General features: G+C 48.4%; 1 protein-coding gene across 2 annotated transcripts in view; it reads right to left on the bottom strand.

Moving 5' to 3' along the window:
• The window catches only part of KLHDC1 (kelch domain containing 1), a 1,015,549-nt gene that overhangs the window by 389,560 nt on the left and 608,820 nt on the right, over positions 1 to 17,169 (bottom strand). For both annotated transcript variants that reach the window (XM_069208699.1, XM_069208698.1), the window contains one exon: positions 172 to 230. In XM_069208699.1, the coding sequence (XP_069064800.1) occupies positions 172 to 230 (59 nt within the window). The remainder of the gene's footprint in view (positions 1 to 171; positions 231 to 17,169) is intronic.

Here is a 17,169-nt window from a genome sequence, read left to right on the forward strand (position 1 = left end):
CATAAGGTATTGTCTTTGGGACCATCAGCACAAATCCATGGTAAACAGACATTTGGCTATGAAAAAAATCACAATTTATACCAAAAGTGATGACAACTACAGCATTTTATTTGCTTAATTGGGATTACAACCAAACAATTTTTATACTTCATTTTTAGGCATGCAACTTACCCTCCAGACCAAGTCCAAGTATCTAAATCCAATGAATGCAAGTCATTCATCCTGGTTTGCTGAAAATTCAAACACAAAAGTGCATGTGAGTATGAATATCCTGCAGTACAAATGGATATCTGGAGGTATTTTCAAATGAGTGTTAATTTCATCATAATAGAATAATATAGTAAGCACTATCGAAAACAAACACTGCCAAAGGCAATATGTTTGTGTGGCAGAGTCATGTTTTCTGCATGGTGACTGAGGGTTTAATTTTAGCTTTCTCTGGTTTCTGATTTTCTGGTATAATGAATGTGCACTGTGGCAATAATATTCAGTACTTCACTGCACGTGTTCTGTCCTAAAATCGTACTGTGAAAATTGGTTTCACATAACAGGTCTATTTTCTTTAAACTTTTGTTTATATCAAAATGTATTGTTTTCAGGCAATATGATAAAACACTATCCTCATTACCATCAGATCATAACATGCCAGACTTGCACATTCTATACATCAAATGCAGACTGAAACAGCTTACACCAAACAATAGTGATCCCACCATTTCTCCCATAAACTCAAATGTTTTAGAGGGCATCCACTTGGCTACATATATGGGTTCTTCCAGCTTTGCACACCAGGCCATCCACCCCTTCCATTCAGTCAAAGAGAAGGTGTTACAAAATTACAGTATTTAGCGATGTCTGTTCTTGCTATCTCCGTTCCAATCCCCACCAGAATGCTTTCACCACCATCATCACCAATTTCACCAAGAACGCCCAACAAGACCACAAGTTCTGAAAGGTCAACTGGTATGTTCAAGATCCAAGACAGGATAGCAAAGATGTTTTTCCAATATTTGGCAATAACAGGGCACTAGCAAACCACATGATAAAAGTCTCCAATGTGCATGGAACAGCGGGGATCAGACCGCTATCATTATCATACAGGGAGCCTAGCTTCACCTCTCATCGGGTCCACAGTCGTTGAATTAGGTTTGGTGAGTGACTGAATAGTGACTTATAAAGCTGGGATATCCATCCCTTCCCCTGGTGACCCAAGATAATGTTTGCTTCAAGTGGGCTTTATTCGAGTAGATCAGCAATGGATTCTTGGTGACAAGTTAGGGTGTGACGCAGCTGTAAATAATGATAAAACTGACATTTGTGCCCCAGCCCAAACATCCACCACCTCTGACATTCCAATAATGTCCCACTCCAGGAAACTCTCAAGGTATGTGGAATGTGCTAGACAGCAGCCCACCCTAGTGACCTCAGGGAATGGGATGACCATGTAAAAGTCCTAAGATTTTCTCCTGGCTCATCAATGCCACCTCTCCTTGGTGTTTCGCCCACAGAACACACACACCATGGTCATCAGTTCATTGAACCAACTCGGGGGAATAAGTAACAGGAAATTCTGAAGTATGTAAAGTATTCATGGGAGGGCCTCCATCTTAATCAGATACACGCTGCCAAAGATGTTAAGGGGTGCTTCAGACTATATTTCCAGGTTGGTACAGGTTTGAATCATCAACAGTCGCAAGTAGAGGCTTCACAAGGCGCAGCTCAAAAGCAATATGAATCCCCAAGTATTGAAAACAGACTGGGAGACATGGCTCCCAGGTCTCATCATCGCCATCCCCATCCCCATTCAGGGGCATCAGAAAGGATTTCGACCTGTTGGCCTGAAGACTAGATGCTTCCCCGTAGGCTTCAAAGCATATATGTTAAGTGAGGACCCATAATAGAGGGGCGAGAAAAAACAGGTGAATGTCATCCGCACAGACAGCAATGCGGACTTCTAAGGCGAGCCCCAGATCAAATCCCTGTACATGGGTGTTGTAACAGAACCATGTCAGTAAGGGTTCTATGACCAATGCAAACAAGAGGGGTGAAAGGAGGCACCCCTGTCAGGTATCTCTATAGATTGGAAATGGGGGGGAAAGGGCACTATTCACTCGGACCTGAACCCTGGTTGATCATAAAGTACCAAAATATATGAACAGACGTAGGTATAACAAACCCTAGTTTAAGCAGTACCTCATCTAGAAAGGTCCAGTCCAAGGAGTCTAAAGGTTTCTCAAAATTGGTAAGCATTATGGTACCTGGACATCCTTGGAGTTGAACCTGTGCAAGGGCTATATGGACCTCGCATATTCAGTGGCGGGTACTGAGGTACAGTACAAAACCACATTGATCTGGGTGGACTAGATGTGTCAACAACTGAAGGAGCCTCTTCGCTTAGGCTTTCAGGTAATTTTTAAGTTCTGTATTATTAAGAGAAATTGGTTGGGTTTATGGAGAAGCACTTCAATTGCCAAATCTAACCCTGAAGGAAAGCTTCTTTATCTATTGCCCCCTAATGCATTGCAAGGGAGACAGTAGCTCAGAAAACAGCCACTAGTACTCAACCGGATAACCACCTCGACCCATTGTCTTAGCAGGATTGATGTCCTTGAGGACATCCTCTATCTCCGCTAGTGCTAGGGTTGTTCTAAGTCCCTTATGTTGGCAGGCGTTAACCGCGCCCTCCGGGAGAGCTCCAATAGGTGTGGATTCACAGTAGGTCTATTAATCTTTCTTGTAAGACAAAGATATGTGGCGCAGACACTGCACCAGTGGCATGGAAAGTAAATGCCATATATGGGCTTCAGTGTGTGTTTACACCACTCCAATACAGAACAGAAGTATATGGTACAAGCTCCTATAAAAAAAGAAATCAGAAAATGGGTATACCGTCTTCAGGGGTGGGCTATTTATATCGCCCAACGCCAGAGACAAATTAATTAATGGCAGGGGCAAGAAGATTTAATATGCATTTTGTTTGACGGACAATTGGACAATAGGGCCAGATGTAGCAAAGGGTTTTTCCCATTCTGTGTCAATGGGAAAATGTGTTCGTACATATGGCCCCTAATCACAGATGACAGAGCTGTGGAACTTTAGTGCACTGCAGCATTCAGGATACTTTGGTTATTATAAAGAACAGAGGGCTTTAAACAGTCCAGCTAGCAGGGGTGTTCAACATAGACCCAGAAGGGCCAAATTCATACCAGATTTTCATGATCATCACATAAAATAAATGTGCATGCAAGTAAGGCCATTGTGCCTTATTTGCACAACCAGTAGTTATCCTGAAAGACTGCCATGCATCCTGACCTGTATTCATGACCATTCCTGCCGCACCTCCCTTGGAACTATTATCCTTCTGCAAGCTCTTTAGATAGCAGTTTCCTTATCATATGTTCGCAGAATGTCTCCTCCTTAGACTAGAAAATGTGCAGCTTCTTTCTTGGCTTTTAGGTAATCTCTCAGTTATTTCTAAGTTAGGAACACGTTATGCAGACCTTTCAGAGTCAGTCAGTGAATTCATTTTAGGCTCCGCATGGCACACAAATGACTTTGCCATTGTTACAGCCTGTGAGTCCCAGCCTGACAGTAAATCTTGCTATTTCTCAATCCGAACGATCTCCTACTGGTTCTGTTTAGAATCTCTTCAGGAACTGGCAAAAGTAGACTGTAATGCCTTGAGTGAAGAGGATGAGATGCCCTACAACACTACACACACCTTTAACAAGCATTTGCAATGCAATGGGTCTCGCGTTTGCTCGAATTAGAGGTATTAGCGTTGTAAATTCCTAACTGGACTTTTCATGCGACATAAATTGAAAATAGATAAGTAAAACAGTTGACATAAGCAAGTCAATTCAAAGGGCCACAGCCGTCATCTGCATGAGCGCGAAGGAGAAACACAAAAGGAAAAAGAAGTTCACTTGCAGTCAAACGTATCAATAAACGTGCAATTATCATGTAACAGGGTTGACGGTCAAGGCGGTAACAAACCTGCCCCAAGGAGGGACAAACAAAGTATTTACCAATAATAACAAAGGATTTTTGAAAGGCAAGGCCAAGAAGGAGTGATAGTGATGGACATGCGATGGGTGTGGTTAAAAGCCCACAGACAGATTACAACGATGTCAGAGTTCTTGCGCGCTCAACCTAAAAAGAGATGTGTAGAGGTATCTGTGAGGCAGCTGTGTTTATGTACAAGATGTATGGGAGGGAGTACAGTCATCGCGTGTGAACAGTGTCTATGTGTGCCAACACAATGTGACATTGCAGAGTGCAATGGGTGTATCATCTTTTCTGAGAGTCTCCCTCTGTGTCTATCTACAGGGGTTGGGTTTTTGTCTGCTAGGGCTACTACATACTAACCAGGCAGGCTGGTCGCTCCCCTTCATCGCTGTCTCTGCGCCAGGTGCCCAGGTTTTTGTTTCATTTATTTTTCTCCTCTGAGTTCTTTTTTTTCTCTTTTCCCGCTCCCCCGGCCCCTGCATCCCCGCGGCACCGCCCCCTCCCTCCTTTTCAGTCTTTGTTTTACCGCCACTGCGTCCCTGCAGCCCCGCCCCCCTGCTCTCCCATTCGCTGGTTCCTCTCCCTCCTCCCTGCTGCCACTCCCTCCCACCTGCCTCATATGGCAGCCGCAACGCGGACGCGCCACTGGCGCACCAAATGCGTGCCTAAGGCAAGCCCGTCTGAGCCCGTCCGCACCCAGACCGTGCCCAGCGCCAGTCCCCCTGGCCCACGCGCCCCCCGCACCACCAATCACCGCTACACAGCCAATGACCTCCACGCCCTCAATCCAGGACGCTCCTCCATCTGCTTCCAGTCCACTCCGAAGCACACCAAAGGACCCTTCTCCTGCAGAACCTGCAACTTCAACTGCACCCTAACCACCAAGCTCCGACACAGAGCCGCAGACAACCACCTCAGCTGCATTCTGCTCAACACCCGCTCCGCCCACAAGCACGCTATCGAACTATGGGACCTACTGACCTCATCATCACCTGACGTCGCATTTCTCACCGAAACCTGGATGAATTCGGCCTCGGAACCAGACATAGCCATAGCCATACCTGAAGGCTACAAGATCACTAGAAGAGGCCGCACCAACAAACCAGGAGGAGGAATCGCCATAGTCCACAAAAGCACCATCAGAGTCTCCACCAGTTCCCACGAAACCATCAACTCTGCCGAGCACCTCCACTTCAAAATCCACGTCAACGCCAACACCACCCTCAGAGGAACACTGGTCTACAGACCGCCAGGCCCCGACCTAACTTCTGCGCCGACATCGCCGACATCGTCAGCGCCCAAGCCCTCGCCTCAATGGACTACATCCTCCTCGGTGACCTGAACTTCCACCTAGAAAACAACAAAGATATCAACACCACCAACCTACTCGACAACCTCGCCAACCTCTGCCTCAAGCAACTCGTCACGTCACCCACCCACACCACAGGACACACACTTGACCCCCATCTTCTCAGCCAGCAACCACGTCTCCTTCAGCCACACCCGAACTCCACTGGACCGACCATCGCTGCATCCATTTCTCCTTTCAGAAACCGGTCACTCACCATTCAACCCTCTCGCCGCTATTGGGACAGAATCTCGACAGATCAGCTGATCTCCACCCTCGCCCAGGCACCTCCTCTAGGACCCGGGACCCCAACTCAGCCACCACCAACCTGCATCAATGGATAGACGACTGCGCCAACACCCTCGCGCCACTCAAACAACCCTCAGACATCCACCACAGATCCAATGCCAGCTGGTTCACCCCTGACCTACAGACCTCCTAACGGGAATGCCGAAGAATGGAGAAGACCTGGCACCTTGCACCTACAGAATCCAACCACATCACCCTCAAAACTGCCATCCACGCACATCACCAGCTGATCCTGCACCACCAAAAGAACCTACTACAAAAGCAGCATAGACACCAACGCTCACAACAACAGAGAGCTCTTCAGCATCATCAAAGAACTCTCCAACCCCAAGCCCTGCTCCTACGAACCCCCACCATCACAGGAGCTCTGCAACTCCGTCGCAACTTACTTCTGTCGAAAGATCGAAGACATCCACTACAGCTTCAAACCCCAGACCCACCAGTCAACCACAGAAAACCATGAATCCAACACACCAAATAACGTTAACCCTCTATGCGCCTGGACCCACATCAACAATGAAGACACCATCAACACCATGGCCTCCATCCACTCCAGCTCCCCCTCGGATCCCTGCCCACACCAGATCTTCAACAAAGCCAGCAACATCATCACCCCCCATCTCCGCGCCATCATCAGCAGCTCGTTCGAGACAGCCACCTTCCCGGAGAGCTGGAAACCGCTGACGTCAACGCACTGTTGAAGAAACCCAAGGTGGACCCAGATGACCCCAAAAACTACTGGGCCATCTCCCTCCTCCCCTTCCCAGCGAAGGTCATTGAGAAAATCGTGAACAGCCAACTATCCCGCTTCCTGGAAGACAGCAAAGTGCTCAATACCTCCCAATCTGGATTTCGCAAGAACCACAGCACTGAGACCACACTCATTGCTGCTACAGATGACATCAGGACCATGCTCGACAAAGGTGAAACCGCAGCGCTCACCCTCCTGGACCTCTCCACAGCCTTCAACACCGTTTGCCACCACACCCTTCGAACATGCCTCCACAAGGCCAGGATCCGCGGCAAGGCCCTTGAATGGATCTCTTCATTCCTCTCCGGCAGAACCCAGAGAGTCCACCTTCCGCCTTACCTGTCCGAATCCTCCAAAACCATCTGTGGCGTCCCCCAGGGATCCTCCCTTAGCCCAACACTTTTCAACGTTTACATGGCTCCTCTCGCCAACATCGCAAGATCCCACCACATCAACATAGTATCCTACGCAGTCAACACCCAGCTGATCATCTCTCTCACGAAAGACCCTACAACAGCAAGAAACAACCTCCACAATGGACTCCACGCCATCACCAACTGGATGGAATCATGCCGCCTCAAGTTAAACACGGAGAAAACAGAGATCCTCATCTTCGGCAACAACCCCTCTGCTTGGAACGATTCCTGGTGGCCTACCACCCTAGGAGCCGCACCCACACCTACCACCCAAGTATGAAACCTGGGAATCATCTTGGAATCAGCATGACTCAGCAGGTCAACGCAGTCTCCTCTTCCTGCTACAACACCCTTCGCATGCTCCGCAAGATTTTCAAGTGGATTCCCATAGAAACCAGAAAGACGGTCACCCACGCCCTGGTCAGCAGCCAACTGGACTATGGCAACGCACTCTATGCAGGAACCACGGACAAACTACAAACGAAAATGCAACGTATCCAAAACGCCTCTGCCCGACTCATCCTCAACGTCCCACGCCGCGACCACATCTCTGCCCACCCACACTGGCTACCCATTTAGAAGAGGATTACCTTCAAACTACTCACCCACGCACACAAAGCCCTCCACAACACAGGCCCGGCCTACCTCAACGACAGACCCACCTTCCACACTTCCGTCCGCCAGCTCCGCTCTGCCAGCCCCGCACTCACTTACGTCCCCCGCATCCGCCGCACCACCGCCGGAGGAAAATCGTTCTCTCACCTCATTTCAGGAAACGCCTCAAGACATAGCTATTCGACCAGTAGTTCCCCCCCCCCCAAGCGCCTTGAGACCCTGACGGGTGAGAAGCACGCTTTATGAATTACATGATTGATTCATTGATTGATTAACCATCGATCTGTTACTCCATTCACTACAGGTTACAAATAAGTGGAATAAATATGATTTAGACACTTAAGTGCCAGAACTTTAGTCTACCTTTGCTTCATCAGCCTTGCTGTATTTCCCTATCACTGCTAAGCCTCCCTCTATGCTAAGTCTTTTTTTGGCTATGTGGGGTAGTTCGAGCTTAGGCCCCCATAACTTTTCGTCCACATAAGCTACCTTATGGCCAAATTTGGGCCCTTTTTCCCAACATCCTGGGGATTCTAAAGGTACGCAGGGTTTGTGGATTCCCCTGGAAGGGACTGAGAAATTAGCCAAAATACAGCTAAATTTTGAGAAAAATTGGAAAAAAGTGCTGCTGAGGAAAGCATCTATTTTTTTCCCTGCAAACAGTATCAACGAAGGGTTTGCAGTGCTAAACTCACCATCGTCCCAGCTTTCAGGTACAGGCAGACATGAATCAGAATACCACATTTAAAGAATATATATTTTTATTTGCTTTTTTTAAAGATATTACAACAGGGGCAAGTAAGTCGCCATACTTTAGTACATCAGATAGAGAAGACTTTAAAAGCTTTACATTGGATCAATTTGCACAACGAGTCAAACACTTTGTATTAGTGATTCTGTGACAGGGGCACCTCTTCAGCATTATATTGCACATCTAGACCATAATAGTCAATCCAGCTACCCAATACTTTGTGAAATTTACAGGGACAACCCGTGCTCTTATAGGTTACTCTCTCCACTGCCATGTAAAGGTCCATGCCAGTTTTCCATTCAGACATTCTAGGTGCTTCAGGGGCTCCCCAGTGTTTGGCCGGGTCCTGTTTTGCAGTCATCCATTCCAGGTTACAAAATATAAATTTAATTCTCAGGAGGTCTATATCATTGAGTATGTCTAGGAGCATAAACTTAGAATTGACTGGTATTGTCGTCTCTAGAATTTGGCTCAGTTCTGAAGAAATCCCCACGTTGCTCCCCCTGCCCATCATGTGTACCCGGGATCTATCACAGTAGACATGGAGTAACATTTTAAGCTGGATAAGCCGTGATTTTATTGCCACTTCCTGTGGAAACATTAATGCAGCATCCCAGTCCAAATCTTCTAGCTTGCCTACGTCAGTCACCCATTTCTTCCTAAGTTTCAGGAGTGTGTTAGGAATGTTATTATTATTAATACTTTTGTAGACCATGGAGGCAGCTTTTACAGTTATTTCCTCCATCAGAAGTCTACCCTCTAGTGGTGAGAAATCAGGAGGGGCTAGGGGACTATTTTCCACCTTCCAGGAATGAGTAAGTTGGAGGTGTTTACAGCGTTATGTTTCACTAAGCTGGAATTCACTCTGGAGGGTAACGAAGGACATCAGCGTTCCCTCTTCTAGTGTGTCTCCTATCGTGGAGTTGCCTAAACGATCCCAGCCCTCAAATCCTCTCAGTTTCCTGATTTCTTTAAGGATCCCTCCTGTCCACAGTGAGGTTACCTAGGTGATTCTAAGTGCCAATCCAATGCATTTAGTAGCCTTATGCAGTGCCTCTACGGTTACCTGGGTAGCCAGAAAAAGGTGTCCTGCCCTTCCCTCGATAGAGGTAATGGCAGCATGAGCGTGTCTGGAATTGGGTGTGCTCCAAGGCATAGATGGGTTGGCCTCCATTCTGGTGGCTCCACTCATTTATAGCTATCAGGTGGGAGGCCCAATAGTAGGCCGTTAGGTCTGGGAGCGATAAGCCACCATTGTATACGTTGTGCAATAGAGTGCACAGGGCTATCCTAAGGTGGGTATTATTTCATAATGGTTTCCAAAGTATATCATCTATTTTGCTGAATAGGTCCTCTGGAATACTGATATAGGAGTTTTACAGAGTGTCTATGACTTTTGGGACAGTAATCATTTGAAATAATGCTGCCCTCCCTAGTAAGGTGAGGGGGAGTAATGTCCATCGGTCTGCATCTGATTGAAATTCTGATTGAAATTCCGAAAGTACTTTCCTTACGTTATGGTTTATGGATTTTCTCTAATCGGTTGTAACATAGACCCCAGATATTGGAATCCTTCTCTTGTTTCCCTCAATTGCCAAGCTAGCTGATCTTGGGTACCACTGAGGGGGAAAAGGATTGATTTTATCCCGAATGGGTTCCGTAATGTTCAAAAAATCCGGAAGGCCGTTGGAAGCGACAGTTCTGGGTGAGTTATGTACAGAAAAATGCCATCTTCATATAAGGATATTTTTCCTCTGGAATAAGGGATTAATTCCTTCTGAATCCTATGATACTGATGTGTGTGCGCACTACACAAGCCAGTGGTTCTAGAGGAGGGGTGATAAGGGGAATTCCGTTGACTTTTACTGTCATCACTGGCTTGGTGTACAGTAGATTGATCCATGACCTTCACTGCGGTCCAAACCGAATTCCCTGCAATGTTTGTGTCATAAAAGGCCAGTGTACGGCATCAAAGGCCTTTTTGACAGCACCTAGACACTACTATGTGGGAGTAAGGTCTTGCCTGGACCTTCATCATCCAGTTATGGAGTCTGCCAAGGTTGGTTCTAGTGGACCGTTTAAGCATAAACCGGGATTGGCCCTTGTGGACTAGGGGAGTAACTACATGCATGAGTCGTGCGGCCAAGATTGTGCTAGTATTTTTATTTACATATTCAACAGAGATATCAAGCAGTACAAGTCACACTGTGTTGAGGGCTTACCAGATTTATGTATAACCACTGTAACAGCTTGTAGATCTAGTGGGAGAATTTCTTCCTCCTGGGCTGTCTGGAACAATTTTAAAAGGTGTGGGGCCAGTATGTCATCTCATTTTTTAAAGAATTCTGCTGGCAAGCCATTAGGCCCTGGCGTTTTTCCTGAATTTAGACTGGATATTGCTGCTCGGACCTCTGCAAGGGTGAGATCCATCACCAGTGTCTTGTAATCGTCACCAGAAAGGGCAGGTAGATCTATCTCGTCAAGATATTCAGCTACCTGTGAGGGAGTGGTTAAGGGGCATAAAATTTCAAAAATACTTCAACTATCCCCTGGTCTGTGTTGCACGGGACTCCTTCATCACCTACAATTTGGTGTACCCATCTAGCACCCATGCCCCATAGGCTTAGCCGCACCAGCAATTTTCCCACTTTATCACTTACTTCATATAGGTAGGGTTGTGTTGCAAGCATCTGTTTGCGGGCTTCATCTGACACCAGGGTTACATTTTCTGCTCTTAGGGCTTCTGCCCTTCTCAGCGACAGGGGGTTCTGAGAGGTTATATTAATGGCTTCGGCTCTCTCTGAAGTCTCTATTCTAGTTCTTCCAGTTCCCTAATAACCTCTGTCACGGGGTGTATGCGTTGCCATGAAGCTGAGAGCCCGAACATAGTCGCAAATGTACTTAAGGGTGTGTTTGGGTTTGTCCTGGATCTATCCATTTCCGAGGCCATCACATTATTAAAGTCATCCCCAATGATATGTAATGAGGACTCAGATTCTAGCAGATTTCCCATCAATTTGTATAGTGTGGGTTGTTGAAGTCTCGTAAGACATATACGCTTATTATAGTAACATTCTGTCTCCCCCACGGGCCCTGGACTGCGACATTATGTCCCTTGTGAATCCAGCCATGTTCTATGTATGTGAAAAGGGGGGGGAATTTCCCGACTAGGATTGCTACTCCCCTGGACCCTAATGTGAACCCTGCATGCACAAGCATAGTGTATGCTCCAAGAACCAAGAAATGACACTGGGTACCCCATAGATGTGTCTCCTGTAATAGAACTACATCTGGCTTCAGACACCGAATGAAGGCGGTCTCCAGGCCTCGTTTCACTTTATTGCCCGGTCCGTTCACATTCCATGTAAGTATAGACTGTCAGCTCATTAACAGGCATAACGGTTATTAGATAACAATGGGTGCTTCATCATTCTCTCTAGATGAACGAGTTACTTACCTTCGGTAACGACTTTTCTGGTGGATACATTAGCTACCTGTGGATTCCTCACCTAATGAATACTCCCATGGCGCCAGCATTCGACGGAAATCTTCTTACTAGTCTCTGCACGTCGACGAGGACATCACTCTAGCCCACGCGACGCCGTCTGACGTCATACAGGCAATAAGAGGTCCTCGACGACGTGCGGACGTCAGTACCAATCATTTTTTACGTGCATGAGAACAACCAGGCAATGCAATGAAAGAGCAAGGCAACATCCAATTATATTGTAAAAATACACAACATTGCGTGAATAACTGTAAATCTTTTATATATATATATATATATATAACTCTCTCTTTTTAAAAAAAAATATATACACACATCAAGTATATACACAAAGATATATACATATATATAAATATATTATATACAACATCTATTGCACCCTCAAAGACCAAGAGGAGCGCACTCAAGGATTACTTGGAAAGACCAGAAAGGCAACGGGGAGGCGGGTGGGACCGTGAGGAATCCACAGGTAGCTAATGTATCCACCAGAAAAGTCGTTACCGAAGGTAAGTAACTCGTTCTTCTGATGGATACAACTACCTGTGGATTCCTCACCTAATGAATAGAGTCCCAAAGCAGTACCACGCCCGGCGGTGGGTGCCTAAATGGTCAAACCAAGAAATCCTGCAGCACTGACCGTGCAAAATGGCCGTCCCTTCTAACCTCAGAATCCAAACAGTAATGTTTTGCAAAAGTGTGAAGGGACGACCAAGTTGCGGCCTTGCAGATGTCAACCACAGGAACACCCCTGGCCAAGGACGAAGTGGCCGACTTAGCTCTGGTGGAATGAGCTCTAATGCCCTCAGGAGGATCCTTCTTTGCCAAAGAGTAACAGATTTTAATGCAAAGAACAACCCACCTGGATAGTGTTCTCTTGTGGACTGCCTTTCCTCTCCTCTTGCCCACGTATCCAATAAACAGCTGATCCTCCAGCCTGAAATCCTTTGTTCTATCAATAAAGAAGCTCAACGCTCTCTTTGGGTCCAGACGGTGCAGTCTTTCTTCCTCTTTGGAAGGATGAGGCGGAGGATAGAACGTGGACAAAGTAATTGCCTGAGCCAAATGGAAGGGTGAAACAACCTTCGGGAGGAAAGCAGCCTTGGTCCTCAACACCACCTTATCCCCATAAAAAGTTGTATAAGGGGGCTTTACTGATAAGGCCTGCAACTCACTCACTCTCCTTGCTGATGTTATAGATACCAGGAAGACTGTTTTTAAAACCAAATACCTTAAGGGGCAAGAATGCATAGGTTCAAAAGGGGACCCCATAAGGAAAGTCAGGACCAAGGACAAATCCCATTGCGGCATAACGAATGGTTTTGGAGGATATTTATTTAGAAGACCTTTCAGGAATCTGATAACAATAGGGGATTTAAATAAAGATGGTTGGTCTGGAAGACATATGAAGGCTGACAAGGCCGATAAATAACCCTTAATGGTAGCCACTGCACAACCTTTCTGCGCTAGAGACAGAGCAAAAGACAAAATGTCCGATAAATGAGCATGCAAAGGATCAATCTGCCTCTCTCCACACCACGCAACAAATTTAGACCATCTATTAGCGTAGATAGATTTAGTGGAGTGTCGCCTGGCCGCTAATATAACATCCACTACCTCAGGCGGGAGAGAGAAGGAACTCAGGTTGCCCCGTTCAATCTCCAGGCATGTAGGTGCAGACTCTGGAGGTTGGGGTGTAGAACCTGCCCCTGCGACTGCGAGAGGAGGTCTGCCCTGAAAGGGAGACGGAGCGGAGGGCACATTGAGAGTTGGAGAAGGTCGGAGTACCATACCCTCCTTGGCCAATCCGGAGCTATTAGGATGACTAGAGCCCGGTCCTGGTGAATCTTCCTCAATACTCGAGGAATCAAGGGTATGGGAGGAAACGCGTAAAGCAACTGGCCGCACCAGGTTATTTGAAACGCGTCCCCCAACGCTCCCTGCATCGGATACTGGAGGCTGCAGAATAACGGACAATGCGCGTTCTCTCGAGTGGCAAACAGATCTACCCGAGGAAACCCCCACCTCTGGAAGATTAAACGGACTTGATCTGGATGGAGACGCCACTCGTGGTCTGCCGAGAACTGGCGACTGAGACTGTCCGCACGCACGTTCAAGACTCCGGCCAGATGGTTTGCTATCAAGCAAATCTGATGGTCCTTTGCCCAGGACCATAGTCGAAGAGCTTCTCTGCAGAGAAGGTACGACCCCACTCCTCCCTGCTTGTTTATGTACCACATCGTGGTAGTATTGCCCGTTAGGACCTGTACCGACTGACCACGAAGGGAAGGGAGGAAGGCCTTGAGAGCCAGACGTACAGCCCGTAACTCTAACAGATTGATGTGAAACATCTGTTCCTCTGGAGACCAAAGACCTTTGATCTCCAGATCCCCCAGATGAGCTCCCCACCCTAGAGTGGAAGCATCCGTTATGACTGTGGCCACTGGTGGCGACTGCTGGAACGGCTTTCCTTGTGAAAGATTGTTGCTTGCAATCCACCACTTCAAATCCACAGCAGCATCTCTGGAGATCTTGACAGTACTCTCTAGATCCCCTTTGTGTTGAGACCACTGCCTTCGGAGGCACCACTGAAGAGCCCTCATGTGCCAGCGAGCATGCGTGACCAACAGAATGCAGGAGGCAAACAGACCGAGCAGACGAAGGACCTTGAGGACTGGAACTACCGCTCCATTTCGAAACATTGGAACCAAATCCTGAATATCTTGAATCCGCTGAGGCGGAGGAAAGGCCCGACCCAATGTTGTATCCAGTACTGCCCCTATGAACAGGAGGCGCTGAGAGGGCTCTAGGTGAGATTTGGGCTCGTTCACCGAAAAACCCAGGTCGAACAACAACTGGGTTGTTGACTGCAGATGATGCGACACAAGCTCCGGGGACTTGGCTTTGATCAACCAGTCGTCCAAGTAAGGGAATACTGCTATCCCCTTCCTTCTGAGTTCTGCCGCAACCACCGACATCACCTTCGTGAAGACTCGAGGTGCTGAAGTAAGACCAAACGGAAGGACCGCAAACTGATAGTGTTGCGATCCCACCACAAACCGGAGATACTTCCTGTGTGACTTGAGTATCGGGATATGAAAGTAAGCATCCTGCAAGTCGACAGACACCATCCAGTCTTCCTTGTTCAACGCCAAAAGCACCTGTGCTAGGGTCAGCATCTTGAATTTTTCCTGCTTGAGGAACCAATTCAAGATCCTCAGTTCCAGAATTGGTCTCAAACGACCATCCTTCTTGGGAATCAGGAAATACCTTGAGTAACATCCTCGACCCCTTTCCTGCTCTGGGACCAACTCCACCGCGCCCTTGGAAAGGAGGGCTTGTACCTCCTGTTCTAGCAACAGGAGGTGTTCTTCTGAACAATAAGAAGGGCGGGGCGGGATGAGGGGCGGGAACTCCCGAAAGGGAAGGGTGTAGCCTTTTCCCACAATACTGAGAACCCAAGTGTCCGTTGTAACAGTCTTCCATTTGGTGAGAAAATGCTGTAATCTTCCCCCTACAGGAGAGGAGTGAGTGGGAAATGGTGGAAGCCTAAGGCTGCTTCCCCTGCTGCACCCCGCCAGAGGATGAGGAAGAGGCAGAGTGCTGCTGAGAGGCTCCTCTGGTGCGGACCCTACCTCTCCCCCTGAAAGATCTATAGGGATGGGAAGAGGCAGGTTGCTGATATCTTCCCCGAAAGGAAGAGGAGGAAGAGCCACGCCCAAATCCACGAAACCTCCTGAAAAATCTGGAAGAGGCCGTGGAAGAAGGAGCTTGGAGCCCTAACGACTTAGCCGTGGCCCTGCTTTCCTTAAAACGTTCCAAGGCCGAATCAGCCTTGGCTCCAAACAGTTTGTCCCCATCAAACGGGAGATCCAACAATGTGGACTGTACATCTGCAGAAAAGCCCGAGTTACGGAGCCAGGCCTGTCTCCTTGCCACCACAGTTGTGCCCATTGCTCTGGCTACCGAGTCGGTGGTATCCAGTCCTGTCTGGATAATCTGGGTCGCAGCAGCCTGGGCATTTGACACAAGATCCAAAAGACCCTGAGGAAGCTCTGTAAACGATGAGGAAATGTCATCCATCAGAGCATGAATATACCTCCCCAGGATACAGGTTGCATTGGTGGCTTTTAACGCCAGACTGCAGGACGAAATTTTTTTCTTCGACTGCGCCTCTAGCTTCTTTGAATCTCTGTCCCCAGGCACCGTCGGGAAAGAACCAGGCGCTGACTTGGCTGAACAGGAGGCCTGCACCACCAAGCTCTCCGGCGTAGGGTGCCTAGATAGAAACCCAGGGTCAGTCGGAGCCGCCCGATACCTCCTGGCCACGGCTCTGTGAACTGCTGGGGAAGATGCCGGCCTCTTCCACACCTCTATCACCGGATCCAGCAGAGCGTCATTAAATGGCAACAGAGGCTCCGCCGCAGCTGAGGCCGGATGTAGCACCTCTGTTAAAAGGTTTTGTTTAGCCTCCACCACCGGCAAAGGCAGGTCCAAAAAACTAGCTGCCTTCCGTACCACTGCATGAAAGGAAGCAGCCTCCTCAGTATACTCCCCCGGGGAGGAAAGATCCCACTCAGGGGAAGTGTCCAGCCCACTGGCCGACTCCAGTCCACGCAGCCCATCACCCGAGTCCTCTAGCTCTCCTTCCTCCAGGGCTCGTTGGTACTCCTGCTCTTCTAATACACAGAGAGCACGTCTCCTGGAATGAAGTCGCTGTTCAATACGCGGAGTCGACAATGCCTCCGCCGAAGTCGAAGATCGGCGCCGATCTTCAGAAGCCACCGACGCCGCGTCCGGCGCCACAGGTAACTTCGGCGCCGACAAAAGAGCAGCTGAAGCAGATGGACCCACCGGAGTCACAGGTCGAAATCCCGACTTCGACGTCGACGGGATGGAAATCCCCGGGGCCAATCCTTCTGAAGCCACCGGAGCGGCCACCGGCGCCGACACTGGCGCGAGCCCACGTTCCCAAAAGGGAGAAAGGGCATAAAGGGTGCCGGCCAAAGAGGCGCAGGATCACCCAAAGAAAAGGCCAAAGGCCCAGCCGGAGCACCCCCTGGAGCCATCTGTTGGAAGATGGCATACATCGCATTCAAGAATGCGGAACTATCGGCTCCAGGGGTGGGAAAAGCCGGATACTGAGGTGCCTGTCTCGGAGGCGACCCCGACGCCGGCCTCGGCGTCTGCGCCGGAGAAAACACCTGAGGCTCCAATACCTCAATCACCGACGCCTGTCCAGGTGAAGTCGGAGACGCCGGAGAGGGCAACGGCGTCGAAGGATGCGGCGTAACCGTGGGACTGATCTCCCAGGTCCTTCGGCGCCGATCCGAAGACCTGGAACGAGTCTCCTTCGAATGACGCCGAGATTCTCTACGGCGCCGGGAGTCTCAATGACGCCGATGTCTTGGAGAAGTCTTCTTGTGATGCTTCTCCTTCGATTTAGCCATAAACAGCTTCGCCTCA

This window comes from Pleurodeles waltl, chromosome 9 (genome assembly GCF_031143425.1).
Source record: "Pleurodeles waltl isolate 20211129_DDA chromosome 9, aPleWal1.hap1.20221129, whole genome shotgun sequence".
In the NCBI taxonomy this organism is placed as follows: Eukaryota; Metazoa; Chordata; class Amphibia; order Caudata; family Salamandridae; genus Pleurodeles; species Pleurodeles waltl.